Below are 20870 nucleotides of genomic sequence, written 5' to 3' on the forward strand. Positions count from 1 at the left end.
ACCAATGCCTTTACAATGTTAACTACCAAGATGACTCTCTGCATCTTTTAAAATCATCAGAATACAAATATTTTGAAAAATGTTTAAATTTGAATTTTTATAAAAAAAAAACTAATCTACCATAAGAAAAATATTTTTCATTTCTCCATCCTGGACTTTTTTTTTAAAGTTGCGTACCTATTAACGTCAAGTTTCTTTAAAAAAAAAAGTTTCATTCAAATAAAAAATGGTCGATATTCGACCATAGGTCATTTGGCGCGATCTTGCTCTCTTCACTCATTCAACATAGAAAGAGATAGCATGTTGCCATCCCCCTGGCACTGACCCAGTGGATGAATTCGCTATCAGTTATACGCTTTTGGTAGAATGAATTTCATAGGGTGGTGGTATATGATGTCGGTATGAATGTGGATGTATGTGCAGTACTTTTCGACTTTGTCGTAATCCACTCCCATTTTTTGGGGTTGCGAGACAAAATATTTAGATCAACCAGAACAACGGAAAGAACCATGGCAAGCAAAGCAGAAACGCGAACGGACTTGCATGTAAGGTTACCATTTGGTCGGAGTTAAAAATCAGGACAACTTTTTTCCAGCAAAAACTTGATTTAAGCTATTTTTATTTTTTGAGGTATCAATAAATAAAACACGTAATTTGAGATTTGCACTTCAAAATACGTCAAAAGACTTATATTTAATGTATTTCTCGAACGATTCAATTTTGCAACTTTGATTTATTAGGCGTTAGTAGATAAGATACCTAAAAATGCAACACTAGTAAATTGTTTGAAATAAACCTTACAATTGTCAAAAAACGTTTAACGGTTTCAACGACTAGACAATTTCTCTCGTCAAGATTCAACTAAAGAAAAAAATCTTTCGAAATAAATTCGTTCTTCCCGGAGTTAAGATGAAAATACTGAACAATTTGCTACTTTTTTGAATATCCGGCATTTAGAAAAAACAGGGCAAATGCTAAAATAGGAAAAATAAATCATGACGTTCCAAATGGGTTTCAAAATCAGGACATGTCCTGCTAAATCAGGACGGATGGTATCCCTACTTGCATGGGACATGTCGAAAGGTGCGACCGAGGACAGAAGAAATACTAGAATATCGGGGAAGAAATAAATAATGGTAGAGCCGTCAGTCGCTTACTGCCTATGGCAAGGAGGAAAATAAAACAAACATTTTTGAAAATAAGGCTTAAAAATATCAACCAAATTATTTTTCTATTTCAGAGAATGGCAGGGTAATTTTAAAAACTTTTTCGCCACCCTGATAAATGAATGAAATGGATTAATCCAGCGATCTCCTTCTCCGCCCAAAAGCAAAACGAGAAACGCATACCGTGGCCATTGTGATTGGTCAAGAAGGCCGGGCGCGGTCTGGAAGGTGTTCGAATACGCTTGAAAAATTTGTGCAAATAACCATAAATCTAGAAAAGATGTATGGATATGCCAGTAAATTACAACTAAAAAACAACTACATATTTATCTAAGGTTTTCAAAAACTCCGTGACTTTTCTATATTGACATTCGCTTTAAACTTATGGTACTGGTGATTATATCGGCTGGGTGATACCCTTGGTTTAGAAGAAATTCATTCTCATGATTGGTGAAACTATTTCCTCCTAGACAAGTGCAAGAACAGACTGAAGTGTCCTCCTCTTCAATTTCCGAACAATAGTTTAAATTGGCACATGACAATAATTTTCCAGTCGATTCACACTCATAGCTCAAGCCATTCCCACTAGATTGCATTTCCGCCTCTTCGCGTCGAATATCTTCAGCGTTCCTGAAAAAAAGTTTTTTTTAATGATACGCATAGAGTTTAACAGGTTTTTAAATAATACATTGTCATGAAACGTAGCACCAACAGATTTATACTGGCTGCAACAACAGCTAGTCCGAACAAAATAAACACTAGACTTAGCGCTACATATCCTGGTTTGTTGATGAGCGCTTGGTCGTTCTGAAGTGCAACGTAGTCTCCGAACCCAATTGTGGTGAGGGTTACGAAGCAGTAGTAAAAACTATCAAAATAAGACCAGCCTTCATATTTAGAAAAGACCGCCGCTCCCGTTGTGATAATTACGGACGAAAGCAACCCGGTGGCAAGCATAAGATTCATTTCTGTTGCTTCGGTTTGTTGACAGCGGAGATACTTTTTCGCCCGCCGTATTACCACCGATGCAAACTTGTTCAAGCGTTCGCCGATGCTCTGGAACATCACTAACCCTAGCGGAATACCAACCATAGCGTAAGCCATGCAAAAAGCTTTCCCTCCGATGGTAACTGGAGTCGAATGGCCGTATCCAATCATAGCCAGCACTACTGTAGCAAAGTAGAAAGCACCCGCGAATTTCCATTGAGGACCAGCTTTGTGTGGTTTGTTTTCTGTTATTACTATCTCGATCATGCGGTAGTCTTCCGGTGTAATATTGTATTTTGCGACAAAATTAGCTTTCACACCTGCAAAATATAAGTAAAGAAAATAATTTTGATCTGAATGAATATGATAAATAATCAGAAATTGGTTTAACGTTTTGTTGAAACTCAAAGAGAAAAAGTGTATTGTCTAGGTCCTTCTTGAAAGACTCACCCTTGTATTTCCTGAAGAGAGAACAAAATTATGAAAATAAGTTCATTTCATTTAGATATCATGGTTCGTGAAGAATTTTCGTTCTCGATTCATTTTTACATTCTTTTCCAACTTGTCATTCAATTCACTCATGCGTTTTAATTGAACCAAACCTCATATACAGGTGTTTGCACAATTCGTGACACTGAGAAGATTGCTGTATAATACTCTGCCTTTCAGTTTCGTGATTTTAGATCGATTTGTGTGATCAGCAAAATTTTATTTAAATCTGAGAATGTCGAAACAACAATGGCGTTTTTGAGCTAGCAGAACAAAAAGGCAGAACCCAGGAAGAGCGCGATCGCGAAAAGCCTGTACCGCGTTACCGACACCCGTAAGGTTTATGAGAAATTGAACAGCTCGCGCAGAGGCTACGTACCACAAGCCGACATGTGCCGCGACCTGGAAGGAAATGTCCTGGAAACAGTACTACGACGAGCATCTTAACGGCGTTGTTAAAGTCAGCGAAGGTGGTTCTGCAATCAACCTAGGAGTACGTGCAGATGACGAGATTCCCATCCCAAAGCCTCCAGGAGATTGAGAAGGAAATCGACAGGTTGAAAAACAACAAAGCCGCTGGCAGTGACCAATTGCCAAGCGAGCTTCTGAAACACGGTGGTGAAGCACTGACAAGAGCGCTGCACTGAATGATTGTCAGGATTTGGGACATTACCGGAGGAATGGATGGAAGGAATCATGTTTCCCATCTATAAAAACGACATGCTGAATGGTAGCAATTGTCGTGCAATCTCCCTCCTAAGCGCTGCCTAAAAGGTACTCTCTTAAGTCCTATGCCGTTGCCTATCATCTATTGCAAAGCAATTTGTGCAGTAGTACCAGGCGTGATTAATGGGGGCCCGCGCCACCATGAACCAGATATTTGCACTGCGGCAAGTACTCCAGAAATGCCGCGAGTATAACGTAACCACGCACCACCTATTCATCGACTTCAAAGCAGCATATGACACAATCGAACGAGATCAGCTATGGCAAATTCTGTACGAACACGGGTTCCCGGATAAACTTATGCGATTGGTCAGAGCGACGATGGACAGAGTGATGTGTGCAGTGCGAGTTTTGGGGACGCAACGGCGTTCTTTCGAAGAGAGTTGCGGCAGGGTGATGGACTTTCATGTCTGCTGTTCAACATTGCCATGGAGGGTGTTATAAAAAGTGCGGGGATAGACACGAGTGGTACGATTTTCAGGAAGCCCGGCCAGTTACTTGGCTTCATCGACGACATTGACATTTTGGCGCGCAGCTTTGAGATGCTAACGGAAACGTACAGCAGACTCAAGGCAGAGGCCAAACAAAATACATGAGACGTAGAGGCTCAAGGAAGACTCTGTGAGCCTCCCACCACGGATTCTAGTTGACGGTGATGAAATCGAGGTGGTAGTTTAGTTTGTGTATTTGGGCTCACTGGTGACCGCCGACAACGACACTAGCCGAGAGGTAAAAAAATAAACTAAACTAAATTACCATACGGCTAAAATCGGAAGACTACGGTGGGCTGGGCATGTCGTAAGGATGTCGGACGAAAGTCCAGTCAAAATGATTCTCGACAACGACCCAACAGAAACACGGCGTCGTGGCACATAACGTGCACGGTAGATCGATCAAGGGGAAGGAGATCTCCGCAGCCTGCAAGACAGGCGACGAGCAGCCATGGATCGAGTACGAGGTGGCGTCGGCTCCTAGATACAGCAAAGGCCTTCGTCTGACTGGTAAGGTAAGTATCTCGAGAAAAATGTAGAACGTTCGTACTTTTCAGGGTTGTGTAGCACTTTTTCATGTGCGGCTGCGTATGCGGCAATTTGATTGTTAGCAAATTGACGTCAACGCAACGCAAACGTACCCATTGTCCTTGGGCCTTAAGTGTTAATTAAATTCAACTTACGCGAATTCTCGTATGCAATTGTCAATTTATGTGTGAAAACAAAAGCAAAAATATTTCCCTCCTTCACTTTCGCAAGTAATAACCAAACCAATATCAATAGACTATCTCACCGATTCTCTTTAACCTCACTTTTCTGACAGTTAGTGGTAACTTTGTTTACGTTTTTGAATTTTTGCTTTTTTCTAATGGATCAATCGCGCGTGTAGTGGAAATGCTGCTCAATTTTTAATTGTTCTTAGTGTACTGGCACCTCAAGCACAACATTTAAAGGTAATTTTGATCACAATTGAAATGATCTACTGTAATTAAGAACAAAACTGCAGCACCCGAAGGTAAACGAAGTTACCAGTAGCTGTCAAACTCAGGTGCGTGACGTCACCGTGCGATGGTCTATAGAGTCGTCAGTGCTAATATGAAGAACGTTTGAGAAAGACTAGATAACACCAGCAGGTGGCATGATTTGAATGCTGTCAACTTTTTTCGAAAAAAAAGAACCTTTTGTTAATGTCTGTAATAGGTGTAGGTGTATATGTATTGAGTTGGAGCAAAAAGATTGATTTTTCAGAACCAAGTTTTATGGCTCCTTTTGGGGCCCCAATCACCCGATAAATTTGTGCGATCCGATAAATTCGGTTTGCTTGGGGTCCGAAAAGAACAAAAAAAACTTTATTCTGGCTTTGTAAAGCACCTGCACCTGCACACAGGTAAAAAATATTCACAGATCAGTTGTGTTTGACGGCCCCCATTGTTTTTACAAATTCTTGATAAATAAACTTGTACCAGGCAACAAAACTGCTTTTATTCCAAAAATCAGCATGTTGACAAAAACCCAAAGTACTCTCCGATTTTTTTTTGTAAACTGGTGTTATCATTTAGATAATCGAATTGCGTGACAATTTACCTCTCATATATGCGCTTATCAGCATGGAAACCATCGTCTTGAAATACTTACTCTTTAAAAACTCCCACCGACGGGCTTCGGTTTCTGATTCGAGGGCATCAAATACGGCTGCTCCAATCAGCAGATAGGTAAATGTGCACACCACCAGTGAAAGAGTGCGAATATTTTGTCGTTTCATCTTATCTAATAAAACTGGATATTCAGGATAGACTTCTTATTATGAGGGATGAAAAATGTTGTGCTGAGTTTTCGTAGAAAAGCAATTTTACGTTGCAAATAGTTTCGTTGCAATTTTAAGTGTCTTATCTACAACTGGTTATCACACACTTTAATTCTCTTGGTATAACATTGTGCTATATTTGCTGCATTTATCACTATGCGAACGCCTTCTGATATATACCTCAAGTGGATATTTTTGACAGCGCAGGATTCAATTGGCCGAACATCCTTACACTTCACCCACTTCACTCGATGCAGTGTAAAAAGAGAGCAAATGGCTCTCAATTTAATCTTGGCATTGCGAACGTTGTGAAGCTTTCGCGAGAGCATGAGCAGTTTGGAAGTAGAACTATGTTTTGCTAGCCAATGCTATGGTTTTTTTTCTGTATCCTGTTGTTGTTGTTGTTGAAGTTTGTGTTTTTTGGCCCGAGACAATCAGAGTCTCAAAAACGCCAGTAAACATTTCTGTATCCTTATTCTCCAACCTTATTACCACGCGCGATTTACATTCGAGAGTTTGGTACTGGCAATTAGTTGCATGTTTGTAAATAAAACAGTGTTACTACCTGTATGTACATAAATTGGTACTGAATAAAGAATGAAATGGTGGATGGAAACGTGATCAATGTAAACCCAAAGAAAAACAAGCATGTACTATATAATTTTTAGTTTTGTTTATAAATTGTTTTATCCTACTGTACATCAAAAAAGTTTTTGGGATGCCAAATTACCATTTCCGAATGGTTGCAAAATAGTGGTTTAGGGAAATTATACTAATGATTTTAATATCAATATTTGAATGATATCATGTTTCGCGCGGTTTCTACTCATAATCAAACTTTTGAGGTACTGGAAGGTATAAGCCTCGTGAGATAATCTTAATGTTCAAATAGGAAACAGGTAATATATATACAAACACAACACAGTATACAAATTCGATGAGCCTATCGACTATATATCATATTTTTAAAGTTCCTTTATAAATCACAGACATGGTAAATAAGTACCTAGGACTCGGATCATCTTTGCATGAATGAGTGTTTTGTACTAGTCATACATTTATTTGTTCAGAGTTCGATTTTCACAACTAATTTACAGAAAAAGGAATAAAATTTGAACTGCTATTTTAATAACGTAGTAGCCTTTTCTCTAAGTTTCTTACACATTTATTTGAAAGTCTTTCTCTTACATGTGGTTCTTATCAAACAAGAATTCACCCAGCTTCGGCGCGCTCTTCTTCATTTTGTTCAACGTGGCGATTTTTTCGGCCAATTCTCGTTGTCCTTTATGTTGCTCGTCAAGATACTCTCCGGTTAGGTAGTCGGCAAGCTGTAATTTTACATGAGTTAAATGCCTGCTATTGTAATCAATAGAGTAGTTAGACTTACGTGGTAATCATTTGTACCTTCCTCACAAGCTTTGATCACTTGCCGGATACTTTGAGTCACTTCTTCTTCTTTTTTCAATGCAAACCTTAGAGCAGATTCGCCATCTGTTCCACTTGGAATCTGAAAACTCTGTTAAAATGTTGGAGAATATTAGAAAATGTTAAGTAAGACACGCAAGAGCAAGCTCACATAGTCAAGATTGAAGTTCTTATTGATTGGTCCATGGCCTCGCATCAACGCATATTCGATGAGTTTAATGCCGTGTTCGCGTTCCTCACCTGCGGCATGGAAGAAAAATTTCTCGAATCCAGGAAGGTTAATTTTTTCCTGAGCAAAATGGGCAGCAAATTTCAGGTAGACAATAGAGGCGTCAAACTCTTTGTTAATTTGACCATGCAATGCGTTAAGACACTGGCTGTCCATTGCGTCCCATTTATAGATGCCTTGGTCGGGTGTTCCTGTAAAATTTGTTATTCAGTGGAGAATACAGATTATGAAACGTTTTTGTAATGTGTTGTGAAACTGATTTTCAACGTTTAAAAGAAGCGAAACGAAATAGTTTTAGATGCATTACTAAAAACGACGAAAATATTTTTAACGTTAACTTTTTAAATGTCAGATAAAGCGATTGGCAGTTTTCTGTGCGTCACACGGTATATTATACTCCGTGATCGTCGCGGCTTGCCATAGCATGACACATTCAGGTACTGTCAGCAAACAGGCATTTGACCCTAATGCATGCCAGTCAGTATATGTATTGGGACAAAGAACTCTTTATCAGATCAGATACTAGTGTTAGTGAGGAACAGAATAGCAAATCCTTTCTTATTGTGTTTATACAAGGGAAACAAAACACAGAACATTCTGCATCTCAGAAATATAAGTCGCAGTTACCTAATATCACTTCAATAAAGCAAAATGTTCAAATGATTTTGCACGAAGCAGGCATTATTTAACTTTAAACGTTCAATATTCACCTTCATGTTACATTTGGATTACTCACTCTGATTATTGAAATCTTACCTGCTTGTTCCTGTGCTTGTGCCGTATCCTGATAAAATGTCAGAATGGCGACGGCAACAGCAACAACTCCGAAAAAGATTGACTTCATCATTTTAACTTTTCTACTGAATATGAATCTGCAAATGAAAAATTTACTAGCACTGTTCAATCGCGTTTTACTACACTTGTGAAAACCATTGACATACTAAATTATGAAAATAGATAGTCGCGTTTGAGAGACTCTCGCGTTGTCAACCTTTATACACACTGGCACAGAAGGTATGACTTGGAGCTGCAGTAGAATAGAATAATCAAAACTTTACTGCTTAACTTCCACCTCTTACAGAGTTCGGTACTTGTATGATTCAATTCGAGACTTCAGACTGGTCATTTATCGCATAAAAAGGAACTCACAAGCTACTGCGGTAGTGTTTGTGAGAACAACAGAGCTCGTTGCACCAGAAAAGATGGTTTTACAGCAATGGTTTTGCGCACGATCCTACCAACCATTGGACTGCAATGTGTACGACTGTACGTATCATGTTTGCCAATCGTTGATAACAAGCAACCGTCGCTTGAACCCAATAAAACCATTGTTGTCATACTCACCAACACGAAGCTATCGCTAACCGAACTATATTTATATTTTCAACACATAAACTGTTCACTTGCAGTGAGTACCTTCATAACAGATCAGATATTCGAGTAAGTAAGACGTAGATTCAATTAGTTCTGTTCAAAGAGGATTGCCATACGCAACAAAGACTAATTCCGATTTCCTACGCGTTTTAGCTTTAAAGCGGTTTTTGTCGGGTCAAGAAGATTCACAAAATCGTTAACCAGTCCAGGAAAAAAAATATATCAAAATATCAATTTGCTATCGGTTTTTTTTTATGCGCGAAGTTTAGTAGAGAGACAAAATGAAATTTATTCTGTTAACTATGGCTCTTGCCGCCGGTTTGTGGACAACTCATGCAGATGATACCAACGGTAAGCGAGTTTAAAATTCTATTAATTAAGCACAAAAAACAAAAAAAAAACGGTAGAGAAAACCTTTAAACTTTTTTTTATTTTGATATCAAATCTTTCAAGCTACCGACGTCAACAAATATACTGCACAATTCTCAGCGATCAATCATATAAGGGAAGATTTACAAACCTTCACAAATCAGCAACTGGAGAAGTCCTATGATTTCTTACTGCTTTCCCTTACCTTTGACAAATATGAGTTGGATCGTCCTGGATTCGAGAAACTTTACCGAAAAATCTCTGACAAAGCATGGGAGGATACCATTGGATTAATCAAATATCAGAGCAAGCGCGGTCTATCGGTCAGTTTGAATGGAGCTCTAAGTATCGGTAAGATTACGTGTTTAATACTTAAACAAATATACTAATGTTAAATCTTTCTTGATATAGTTGGGAAACTTGATGGTAAAGTTGAAAAGTCTACACTTGTCGATAGTGATGAATTGTCTTCGCTGAAGTTAGCGTTGGATTACGAGAAGCTTCTGGCTGAAGAGAGCCATCGCGTCCATAAGAAGATCTCGCATGCCCACGATAAGGGTCAAGCCTATGATCCGGATGCGGCCCATTATTTGGATGAGGAAATAATCGAGTACCAGAGTGGCGTTATCCGAAAGCTAACTGGGTATATTCATAATCTGAACAGTATCATCGAAGAACCGAAAACTAAAGATATGGGTATTCATATGTTTGATGAATATCTAGTAAAGGCTGAGTAAACCATCCCCCTTTTTAACGTACTTTTTTCTATTTGTTGTAAGCTGAGCTTAATTAAAAAAATTTCTAAATGAAATTTTTGTAATTTCCGTTTGATCGACTCGTAATAAACTTGGTGAAACAAAATAATAGCGTTTTATTGCATTGTATAAAATGATGACGTGTAACTAGATTGTTATGAGCTAACGTACACAGTGTTAGATGCAGGCTTACTTTAATTTTGCGTTTTTCGAGTAGCAGATAAGCAACTCACGTAAGTGCATATTTCCTATCATATAGGTAAATCTATCGGGTTCATAGATTGTCTAGCCATTTAATTGTCGTCGCTAATTTAAATTTTTCTATTATAGCTTATAGATAAAGGTCTACTATACTGACAATGAATATTTTCACTGCTGATGATTTTGAGGAACATAAAGTTCAATAAAGTTACATTTTTCAATTTGTTAATACTTGAATGGTGCTAAAACCGAAACATTCTTTCATTTTCTTCTGCAGAGGCTTTACTTTTACAGAGGTTAATTTCTGATTCCGATCAATCAAGTGAAAGTAATGTTTTTATGAATTCTGAATCTCACGTGCGAAATTATATTTTTCGAAATTCAATTTGATTGCAACTGCATCCTAATTTCAACGGCTTCAAATAAAAAGGAACTATAACGTCCGGAATTACAGCTAGTTAATTCGGATGAAACCAATATTGTATGGAGAACGCATTGATTCTGTTTAAACATGATTTTCTTATACGTCTTTCGAAAATTGCGCTGCATATTAAGCATGCATGGAAAGCATGTTCATGTACTCACAACATCACGAGAACGCAACACATCACTTCATCGATGCTATTGTTTCTCGACGCATAAAATCTGCATAATCTGCAGCTTTATCGTTCCTTATGCCTTGATCTCTAGTAGTAATCTTAGAATCCGAAAAAAAATTTTTTTGGGATGAAGAATGTGTTCAATTTAGTTCATGTCAAATAAAATCGAACCCGTTAAAAAAATAGTATTCAATAACCACATAATAAAGAAATATCCTTGTGTAGGACTTCGGGAGAACGCTTTCTGGATAATCGAATGGCAATTACCAATTGATAAAATACGGTTGGTAAAATAGCCTAGAGATAATAAGGTAATACAAACAATGTGTAACGCAAATGTAATCATTTAGCTGTCCCTAGCTGAATCAGTTCGAAATCAAGAATTATTTGTAATAATCGTCCTACCATAAACCAGTCACTCATTAACCGAACGTTGATTAAACCATCGAGTGAGTTCCTTCCGCATACACAAACACCAAAATCACTTTCTCTGTTCCGAGAACTGTGCATTACCTATACCATTATTTGCCAAAGAGCTCGATCATGCTCACGTCGTGCGTTACTTGCATGTATGTGAGCCCGTTTCTCGGTCAGCTGATAACGCCCCCTCTCGAGTCGCAAAGCGCTTCTTAGTCCAATGGGAGAAATGGTTGTGCTTCGAAGTGTGTTTGAATATGTTTTGCAGCCGGACCCAACCACGAATTCCTGTAGAAAACCATTTAATGGTTTTTTCCATGACGTAAACCGCGGATGGTAGTATAACCATGTCCCTTTATTCAGGATACACACACACATGGGTGAATATTCGTCATCAGACATGGTTTTAAGTGCGCAACCATGATTCTACTGGTTGTTTATCAGGTTGATATACATATAAATTTATTATGTGAGTCATTGGCGTGACTTGCTCAAAATAAAAGTTTGAATATGGCGGATTGATGGTCGTGGTTTTTCATGGTTGACTCGGATGATGAAATTGCTTAAGTGACGTTAGAACAATCGATAAACGTAGATTTCAAATGATTCAGAAACTATTGGTTCGTTACTCTGTTGATGAAGTTACGGTTAACATTCATATTTAAAAGAATTCCCATTCATTTAAAGTAGAGGAAAATGCATCATAAAGAAATGTGATAACGAGTAGCCATACAAAATAGTTTTTATTGAGTGTCAGAATTTGTATGTTTACTCAAGTAAAACTAATACATATAAACTACAACTTGTTTTAGGCGATGTTTCAAAAATATTTTTTTCTTCGATTTATATTATCTAATAGACTTTAATTATTATTGACACCAACTCATTCGCGCCATCAATTTTAAACATAAGTAGGTATGTGTTGATTTGTTTGTGAGCTTTTATCGTCAGTTATCGCTCTGGTACGGGTACGGTATCACATTCCACAAATCTTTATTTAGTCTCTAATGAATGGTTGTTTTAAAAAAATTTTCAATTCGTAACCGGACCCAAACGTGACATCCCGTAATACATATAAAGTTATTACTAGAATAATAACTTTTTTCTTAAAAAAGCCACACAATTCAAATGTTTTATGGGCTAATAACATGTTTCCAATGCTTTTAGTCCATAAAACACAGCTTTGTTAAACACTCCATTAAGCATCAAGTATGGATAACATTTCAAGAATAACCATTACATTCACCAGTTTTTCTACTTCAAACATTAAGAACAAATGTAATAATTTGGTCTCGAGGTACGATGTTGGTCTAATCTCTAACAATCCCAGCTCGTTGGTCGTTGTATGTTCGAATCCCCTGGATGTAGAGTCTTCATTGTATTCTTTAGTTCTGAATTCGTCACTAGGATAAAAAGTATCGTATGTATGAATATCCGTCCCAGTGACACTGCTACAAGATGATATAACTAAAGTAATCTGAAAAGAGTTTTCGAGAAAACTCTTAAGTTGGCTTGTATTCCAGCCAAACTCGTCAGCGAGGTCAATTTGCTCAGCAGAAGAGGTTTGCTGGAAGCGTCTGCTAACATAACAGCCAGAACACAGACATAAAATGGACCTTTAGGTTCATGAATGACTAGCTTTGTTATGGGAATGACGAGTTCGAGTTGGGCTGCAGGAAGCGGTATGCCAGAAGGACATGGTGCATGAAAGCCACTGCGACATTTTTTACGATTGTGTTGTAGCAGGTCCCGGTTGCAGTACACGGGTCACGAATTGCTTATTGCCAGTTGGTTGTAATTCGATACTTTATGGTTATTCGTACTATATGGTTAATGAAACCAATGAGAGTCTTGAGATTTAGTATGGAATTACTATGTAGCTTTGTGTATTGCATATTCTTCTGTTTGGAAAACGACGAACCCCTTTTCTGAAGAGATCCGTAATCGTTGGAGTCTGTGCAGGGTCTCAATTTTTAATCATCTGTGTAGAAGCAGACAGTTTAGATGGAAGTTAGTATCATATCAGTTAGGTCTTCTTCGAGTGCAGTTTTTTACCTACGCATCCTCTGTATAACAAGTTCCTCTTCGTTCTCTACATGAGGATGTTATGGCAGAAGTACTTCCATGTCCGCAATTGGTGTTATTCGCCATGACACTAGCAACTGAAAGACAGACCAAATACTGAAAATTGTTGAATTTAGTTCGAGCTGTTACCTCGTTTAGCTTTGGTCACCATACAAGAACAGTGGAAGTTATTTTAGGCCGAACAATAGTTATGTGTGACCTGAGTGCCAGTGAGAGTTTTGGTGTCTGTTCCTAATTGGAGTGTACTGCAAGATCACTGAAGTAACTTTTAAACGATATAATCCCGTTGTGCATCTTTATAAAAATTTGAGGCAAACAACGAAATAAGGTTTCAATTATTTGAATGTCTCTCAAAACAGCTTATCACATGTGTGCCAATTTGTTTTGCCTTATTTGTTCGTGAAAATATGTCAGAAAAAAGAAGAGTTTCTGAATATGGTTAAAAAAAACAATGAAATGATAGATTATTCACGTCATGGTAATAATAATGGGAGCATGAATCAATAAAGGGACAATAACAGGTTTTCCGGCCATCGTATAAATAAACAAATAATCAACAGAAAAGATTTGTTAATAGACGGATTTGGGCTACATTTGTCCTTTTGTCCTAATCTGTTAATGCTTAGGTAGAGTAATTCACGAAGACGAGTGACTTATTTTTGTTTGAGTAACTATAACACTCACTCATTTGTTATCTTTGTTTGAAAGTATTCACTACTCTGCAATGCACACACCAATCACGGAAACATGCCTTTATTTATTCAATATGTAGTAGTGACGTTATCATGGTAAATGATTTCCGAACAAAGAAATTATTGACAATTATAAGAGATAGGATGGGTGTTTATTTTACTAAGTAGCATATGATTCTAAATTCAATAAATATAATTTGAAATTAATATGTAATTTTTCCACCCAGGAAAATGGTGTTGAAGCCAACAATTTAAAGAGAAAAAATATAACACGTAATCCAGCGTAGAACCAAGCTGTTATATTTCATAACAAACTTATTTTTTATACATTTAAAGTTTATTGCTAGGTGCTAGTATGAGTTTGAAATAACTACTAACCAATATTAAAATATGATCAATATAAGTATGTCTATTATCACATCTGTTCAACTGAAGAACCAAAAACGAGACAAAATCTCTTTATTTTAAGTATCGACATCTAGCGGTGAAGAGAACGCATTTTACACTCGAAATTTCATTACGGTTATATTCCATTCATTCAACAAAAGGACTGTATGAGCTCTCGCCGCTTTTTCGTCGAGAGAATCCTTTGTTCTCCCCGGTACTGGTATAGCGATGGTGCCTTTTCATGATAAACGTACAGTACCACCCGCATGCGTGCAACGGTTTTTGTGTAGATATATTTTTAATGAATTTCATTGTTGCCCAAATTGAAAACTGAATATCTTGACTAACGACAATCATTTGTTTACATTGTACCTAATGTCGTAAGCAGTGCTGGTACAGCACAGGTATAAAAACGGTACGAGAAAAAAATATTGTCGTTGACCGAGAAACTCGGTTTCCAAGTCCAACGAAAATATTCAAGTAAATCAACTAACAGGTTAAAATAGTTTCAAAAGTCGTGAGGTGTACGATCCAAGAAAATTTGTTAGACAATGTTTGAATGGTTGAAAGATTTTTAGTTTAATTTGTTCTATTGACGTTGATTGTGAATTGTTACTGAATTTCCGCTTTAAAGATCTCTTGAATGCGGTCCTGTCTTAACTTGATTATGATAGATTCAACTATTCAAGATCACCTTTTGCCTGGTCATTAAAGCAAAAAAAAATAGTTTTTTGGTGCATGTTCAAATTATTGGAGCGAACTTTTCGAACGATGCACTGTAAAATCAATGTAGGATGGAACAGCAAAAAATGAATGCGAAAGCTTGGGCACCGATTTGCTGCAGAGTTTTGTTCGAAGTTGCATATCTGTTCTGTGCTATTATGCTTGTTATATACGAGTATTACTTAAAAAGTTTATTTTCAATAAATAGCTAGATAATATAATCGACTACATATTTGCAATTGTTTGACCAAACAAGTCCTGATTTAATGATACCTTTGCATGGAAATGCATTTCATACGAACAGAGTGTTTCAGAGTAGAATTTTCCAATCGAACCGATTATTGTTAGTGTGAGTAACAGGGTCACAAGGAGGTTCTACGAGTTTCCAGTTCGCGGTACCAGTCTCCGATTCCATCACAGCCATGCTGCAGTAAGGAACTTTTTGCATAATTCTGCTCATGTCGTTTGTTGAACGAAGTTTTTCACCCACGATGTTTCGAGTGCAAGTGTCCAAGGTCGTTGCATGACCGACTAGCAGAATATTTCCACCTGTTGAAACATTACCGAAACGATTAATATATAGCATAACCGTAAGTAAATCCAGTTTCTTACAAGTTGTTTTAATCAAATGTTCAGTTACTGCCGAGTTTCTGTGATAAAAATCTTCTAAATCTTCTTGCAATTGCTCTTTTAGATGGCTAACTTTTGAAAGTGGATCGTAATCCATAGCAATATTGTAATCAGCAGCAATAAGCTCTTCGTTAGACATCCATTCTGGTAGTCCATCTTGATACCAAGCCAGCCACTCAAACAAACCTGGTTCTATGTGTATTGGTTGATTTTCTTTTAATCCAAGGCCTTCAAGAATAGAGGAAGCAGTCTGAATACATCGAAACGACGGTGAACTGAATACATGGTCAATGCGAACCCCGGCTTCTTTCATGGCTTCGCCTGTTAATAGGGCTTGATATCGACCAATATTTGTTAACGGTGAGTCACGTTGCCATAAACTAGTTCTTCTGTAGAAAAAAAATTGTGAGCATTATGTATAATATATAAAGATACCTTGAAACCTGTAAGCTTACCTTTGAGGTAATGACTTTGGCATGTTTAAATCTTTCCTAATGTAGTTACCGGCTTCATCAAAGCAATACGGGATCCACGTTCCAAATGTAAAATCTATTCGCTCGCCATGACGTAGTACGTAGATTCTACGTCCTGCTGCAATCTCTTGAACTGGGCGAATTTCTTCGGTTTCACCCCCTGTACACATATTACTTCTTGTACTAATTACAGACAGCGAGGTTTGGTTCTCCATCAATTCATATAGTTTTTCTGGTACCACAATATTGTCTTTTTGCTTATCAGTATCGACTGTAAGTGAAATCTGTGCTTCATCACACTTTTGTGTTTCTATATTCCCAATAGATACTAAAAAATAAACCACAATTACCTACTCAGAATCTTGAGTGTTAAAAACTTACTCTATTTTTCTGTAATGTAATAGCACAGATAACAGATATCCAAGCTAAAACTGAAAACTCCAGAAATCGCGTGTAAGATTTCAAATTCTTACTTGTTTGGAATGCTACCGACATCTTTCTGCAACTTGCGACTTTGATCACTTTAGTGATGGCAGCGCTGGATTATAATCAAAGCTGCCAAACGCATGAAAATTCTCACAGATTGAAGAGTCACTGTTATGCAATGATATAACACTGTTTTTGTGTATTTTTTCTCTTATTAGCAATAAAACAAACAAATTTATCGCAAATATAAACTTAGACTTGTCGATTATGTACAAATTACGACTGCTCAAAATTTCTACATTAAAAAACGGCAACCCTTCTTATTACAATAATATCGATAAGAGCTGGAAAACTATCGATTTTATCGAATCATTGACCACTAAGTGTTCTTAGCGCCACCATACTGCGTATTGCGACATGCTAAAAAACCGTTGCGTCTTTTTACACAAGAAGCAAAATTAGCTTGGATGTCTATTATCTGTGGTAATAGGTAGATAGTAGGATACATATATCTAGACTCTCCAGTTATCTGAAACTGTTTGCAAGTGCTTTAAAAAGCTGGGCACTGCTTGGCGAAACTTTTTTAATTTTAGTAATCAATTTTTTTAGTTTTAGTAAATATTTAGAGGTGAAACACGAACATAGTTGTTAAATTTTAACGAAAAATGACAAATTTAGTCAATTCGCTCTTATTTTTGTTTAAGGCAAGAATGTTAGGGTAAGAATGCTCCAAATTACACTAAAACTATCTACATATGCGATACTTGTTTTTAGTCATCATGATTGCATAGATTTCGAGCGGTGAGTGAACCAGAGAAACCAGACAACCTTGCTTATGAAAAGCTGCTACTTCCCACTTTAAGTTAATCAATATTATTAAGCTGTTATAAATTATTATTAGTTCATACTCGAGTTCCTGTGAGTTAGCCCTTCGAGTGTATTTTTTGAGTATATTTAATATAAGTATTTTCGTTTTTTCAAGATTATGCGTTTTGCTATTAATCCTTCCAGCCAGTAACTGAAGCTGTATTGAGCTTACCTGTTTCTTGCGACTCAATATCATGGTTGTCCAAATCAACATGACTAAATACTGTTGTTTGTATATTATGTCGAACTCCGTCCACCATATCAGAGCCGGATTCAACATCTGGCGATACGTCACATAGTGGTACAGTACGATGCATGGTCCACGCATCCGATTCTGCTGTCCGCTCGGTGTAGTTTTCTGGTAAATAACCGCTGATGCCGGTGAGCCAAGATATTCCTTCAACCCATCCATCGGTTGAGTTTTGAATCGCCTCTGGGGTCATGTAAATGTAGTCTCCAATTCGCAGTTCAAGTTCGTCGAGTTCTCGTGGTGTATGTGGATATAAAACTTTGTGTACCTGTGGATCGTACCAATCGTACAATGCATTATTCAAGTATATGCAATGTTTATATTGAATAGCATAATTTTTCATATTATCAACATACACAAACATTGAATTCTCCTATCATATCACACACATATGAATTATATGATGACTAGAGACAGTGGTAATTCGCGGCAAAAAAGTTGAAAATTCGCGGGTGGCAAAATGGAAAATATTCAAAACTCGCGGTAATTTCGCGGCAACCTTTTTTTAGAAAACGCCAAATAAAGTGGGTCAAACCGAGTTTCCGAGAATCAATAAATTATTTGCCAACCAAAAAGGTCAAGAAACCGTCCGTGTTTTGAATACTTACCAAAATTATAATATCAATCTCACTGTCGCGTATTTTAAAAAACGCAAAATGCTTGCTACTTGAACTAAGTAGGTATATTTTGCAACTTCGATTTTGCACACTCTGGAATTCTGTCATGCAGGTCCCCAATCGCCATGATATTTGCTCAAAGAGGATCTAGAACCCGAAAACATTCCAACCCAGGCTGACAAAATTTCGTTGTAAGAGAGCAGTAATAACATTACGCAACGTGACGCGAGACCAGACAAACAACACTTATTGTTCTTACAACATAAAGTCTGGACAAAGTCCCGAAGATGGGCGGTAGCAGCCCGAAACCGGGCGACTCAAAGGGAAATTTTAATGCATTTTTATGTTGTAAGAACAATAAGTGTTGTTTGTCTGGTCTCGCGTCGCGTCGCGTAATGTGATCATCGGTTCTTACGTTGCACAAAACATCGAAAATACAGAGCAGTAACACTCTTCCATTTCATTGGTTGCGAGGAAAAGGCCTCCCGTTGCCATCAAGGTGCCCATTAATCTTCAGACTTGTCCGTGTAGCTGGTTTTCGCGGCATTTCGCGGGTTATTGTAAATTTCGCGGCCGATGCTGAATTTCGCGGAATTCGCGGCTTCCGCGAAATCGCGATTTACCACTGTCTCTAATGATGACATATGATCTCCGTGGCGTTGATCTTATAATGTTATTGATCACAAATTCTTCATTTGTGCAACATCGATTTGTAGAATGAGTTGTTCAAAGCACGCAGTTAGATTTTAAACAACCTACAGAGCAATTGTAACGGTTTCGCTGCCGTGAGGTTGCGTGAATCGTGAGTTTGAATGTTAGTAGAATCAGATAGGAATAGCATTTCCTTGTCCGAAAGTCGGATACGGTCATAAGCGAATAAGAGTGAATGTTTGGACTAAAAGTCCGATTGTATCAAATGTTATAGTATCCTATGACTAGTAACCTTTTTTTTTACAAAATGAGATTCGGTCTAGCAATCTTCGAGTAAAGTGGGTGAAATTGCATGTCGTTAAACATATACACAAACAGAAAGTGCGCAACTTATCGAACTGATTCGAGACATTCATGAGCATGTCCGTTATATCTTAGAACTTCAGTTTTGACAGCGATTGTATCTAACTAAAAGCCAAAATTTGCAATTTGAATATTTTCAATGAAACTTGTCTACTATGAGAGTTATTATGTTGATAAATTCTAGGCTCTTAAGACATGGTTTGCTTACCTGTTTTGTAGCTAGCCGAGAGTCTCGCGAGTAAAGCCGTAGCTCCCAGTTAGCGCTGGTGAATGAGCTATCCAAATTTTCTACCAGTTGCTTCAATGCGTTGAATTTATTCGGTGAAAACTGGTATGCTAAAGTAAGGTGCAATGATTTCACATGTGGCTCAAGTGATATTGCTAGAATGTATAACTTGGGTTAGCGTTATTTAGAACTTTACATCAACAGGAAGCAAATCGACTATTATGAGTTTTTAAATCTAATTTTACCAAATAAAAATGTGAAGAAAACAACATACTAACAGAATGTTACAGTGGAATAACGGTAGCGGTCAAAATCATAGAAATCACTACAGGTTCTATCACCGGTATGGCCTGATTGTGCTTGCTGGACAAATTGTAGAACTTATGCTTACATCGGCTGCTACGCGGTATACAACGGGCTGATGTTACTCCCCCGCACCATGGAAAACAGGTAACTAGCGCGTCTAACTGTTCATAGGTGTCGCTGATTACTGAGAGGATACGAAAGAAGTATAGAAACAGGTGATATGCAAATAGATAGATTGATGAACCCCATGGTTAAGGATAATTCTCATATTATGACTAAATTACAAAAATAGTTGTGCTTCTTACTTGAGTGTGACACTTCTTTGACATATTGCAGTGCAAGGCGTTTTAGATAGTTAGCATCATCTTCGACCACAAAGAAACCCATGAAGTTTGGACTAGTGTATAGTTCCAATGAAATAGGCCTATCGATATGAGCACCTGGTAAGGCCATCAGCTCTTTTAGTGCTTTTGACAACTGAGGTGCACATTCATCTGGAGCTTTGAAGAAAGATACAAGCGTGATATGCGGTGTGAAATTGTGTGCTCCATTCCAACCACATAGTTCATGCGATTGGGTCCAGAAATTTTCTAGCTGTTGAAGGAACGGTCCTGTCGGGCATGCATACAAAATGTACTCCCGTGGCGAACATTCGTCCAATGACGGATCATTGACGTGTGCTAATAACCAATCAGAGGCCAGTTGCACCCCACGATTTCCAGTTGCGGCCAATGATTTTTCACTGTAAATTTAAATGTATTCACCGTTAATAGTCTCAACATTACGAGTTTAAATTTACGCTCTATGTTTCGGAAAGCCCATTTGAAGCAGAATTTGTAACGGGGTAAGGTGTTGCTTCGAAATTTTGGTTGGCGTAGGATTTTTACGAGGTGGTAAAGCAGCCATTTCCGCAGAAATGGAACTCTATGACGGACGAAATTAGAATGTTCAATACGATCGCATCAATTTATCACTTCTTGAATTGTCACATAGCAAAATTAGAACATTGATTTCTAAACTGCACTGTGAATATCAATAATTTTACTGTATGTATTTATTGTATGTATTTATTTAAACTAAAAATCGAATTGATAATCACAAACAGCTCGATTAGTTCAATATTTTTGTTTTTGGCATTTGAT

At 37.6% G+C, this 20870-nt stretch overlaps 4 protein-coding genes across 6 annotated transcripts; 1 reads left to right on the forward strand and 3 right to left on the reverse strand.

The window, feature by feature from the left end:
* Positions 1–1491: 1491 nt before the first annotated feature.
* LOC129717944 (potassium channel subfamily K member 9) lies at positions 1492–5921 on the reverse strand. The gene is made up of 3 exons (XM_055668244.1): positions 5495–5921; positions 1855–2473; positions 1492–1796 (listed from the first exon to the last, which is right to left on the reverse strand). The coding sequence occupies exons 1-3, from the start codon at positions 5619–5621 to the stop codon at positions 1526–1528; spliced, it is 1017 nt and encodes a 338-aa protein (XP_055524219.1). The 5' UTR covers positions 5622–5921; the 3' UTR covers positions 1492–1525.
* Positions 5922–6702: 781 nt separating this feature from the next.
* On the reverse strand, positions 6703–8578 carry LOC129717946 (ferritin subunit-like). The gene is made up of 5 exons (XM_055668247.1): positions 8259–8578; positions 8074–8189; positions 7240–7508; positions 7051–7179; positions 6703–6991 (listed from the first exon to the last, which is right to left on the reverse strand). Exons 2-5 carry the CDS (start codon positions 8162–8164, stop codon positions 6848–6850), a joined length of 633 nt encoding a protein of 210 aa, XP_055524222.1. The 5' UTR covers positions 8165–8189; positions 8259–8578; the 3' UTR covers positions 6703–6847.
* On the forward strand, positions 8569–9924 carry LOC129717945 (soma ferritin-like). 2 transcript variants are annotated; one of them, XM_055668246.1, is made up of 4 exons: positions 8569–8757; positions 8845–9042; positions 9145–9411; positions 9472–9924. In XM_055668246.1, the coding sequence occupies exons 2-4, from the start codon at positions 8973–8975 to the stop codon at positions 9795–9797; spliced, it is 663 nt and encodes a 220-aa protein (XP_055524221.1). In that variant the 5' UTR covers positions 8569–8757; positions 8845–8972; the 3' UTR covers positions 9798–9924. The 2 variants fall into 2 exon arrangements, with proteins under 2 accessions (XP_055524221.1, XP_055524220.1); XM_055668245.1 differs by having other exon boundaries at positions 8718–9042.
* Positions 9925–15095: 5171 nt separating this feature from the next.
* LOC129717943 (ecdysteroid-phosphate phosphatase) lies at positions 15096–20870 on the reverse strand. 2 transcript variants are annotated; one of them, XM_055668242.1, is made up of 8 exons: positions 20528–20870; positions 20034–20470; positions 19814–19912; positions 19405–19577; positions 17488–17833; positions 16005–16350; positions 15532–15938; positions 15096–15468 (listed from the first exon to the last, which is right to left on the reverse strand). In XM_055668242.1, exons 1-8 carry the CDS (start codon positions 20632–20634, stop codon positions 15230–15232), a joined length of 2154 nt encoding a protein of 717 aa, XP_055524217.1. In that variant the 5' UTR covers positions 20635–20870; the 3' UTR covers positions 15096–15229. The 2 variants fall into 2 exon arrangements, with proteins under 2 accessions (XP_055524217.1, XP_055524218.1); XM_055668243.1 differs by lacking the exon at positions 19814–19912.

This window comes from Wyeomyia smithii, chromosome 1, assembly GCF_029784165.1.
Source record: "Wyeomyia smithii strain HCP4-BCI-WySm-NY-G18 chromosome 1, ASM2978416v1, whole genome shotgun sequence".
NCBI classification, from domain to species: Eukaryota; Metazoa; Arthropoda; class Insecta; order Diptera; family Culicidae; genus Wyeomyia; species Wyeomyia smithii.

Bases quoted from the DNA above. Each gene is read 5' to 3' on its own strand.
- LOC129717946 (XM_055668247.1), bottom strand. From the start codon at position 8,164: ATGATGAAGTCAATCTTTTTCGGAGTTGTTGCTGTTGCCGTCGCCATT. The intron at 7,180-7,239 runs GTGAGCTTGCTC...ACATTTTAACAG, and splicing joins AGAACTTCAATCTTGACTAT to AGTTTTCAGATTCCAAGTGG. The intron at 6,992-7,050 runs GTAAGTCTAACT...GTAAAATTACAG, and splicing joins AAGGTACAAATGATTACCAC to CTTGCCGACTACCTAACCGG.
- LOC129717944 (XM_055668244.1), bottom strand. From the start codon at position 5,621: ATGAAACGACAAAATATTCGCACTCTTTCACTGGTGGTGTGCACATTT. The intron at 2,474-5,494 runs GTAAGTATTTCA...TATATTTTGCAG, and splicing joins TCGGTGGGAGTTTTTAAAGA to GTGTGAAAGCTAATTTTGTC. The intron at 1,797-1,854 runs GTATTATTTAAA...ACTTTTTTTCAG, and splicing joins GTGCTACGTTTCATGACAAT to GAACGCTGAAGATATTCGAC.
- LOC129717943 (XM_055668242.1), bottom strand. From the start codon at position 20,634: ATGGCTGCTTTACCACCTCGTAAAAATCCTACGCCAACCAAAATTTCG. The intron at 19,913-20,033 runs GTAAGAAGCACA...GTATCCTCTCAG, and splicing joins CAAAGAAGTGTCACACTCAA to TAATCAGCGACACCTATGAA. The intron at 17,834-19,404 runs GTAAGCAAACCA...TACGATCCACAG, and splicing joins CTCGGCTAGCTACAAAACAG to GTACACAAAGTTTTATATCC.
- LOC129717945 (XM_055668246.1), top strand. From the start codon at position 8,973: ATGAAATTTATTCTGTTAACTATGGCTCTTGCCGCCGGTTTGTGGACA. The intron at 9,043-9,144 runs GTAAGCGAGTTT...AAATCTTTCAAG, and splicing joins TCATGCAGATGATACCAACG to CTACCGACGTCAACAAATAT. The intron at 9,412-9,471 runs GTAAGATTACGT...TTCTTGATATAG, and splicing joins GAATGGAGCTCTAAGTATCG to TTGGGAAACTTGATGGTAAA.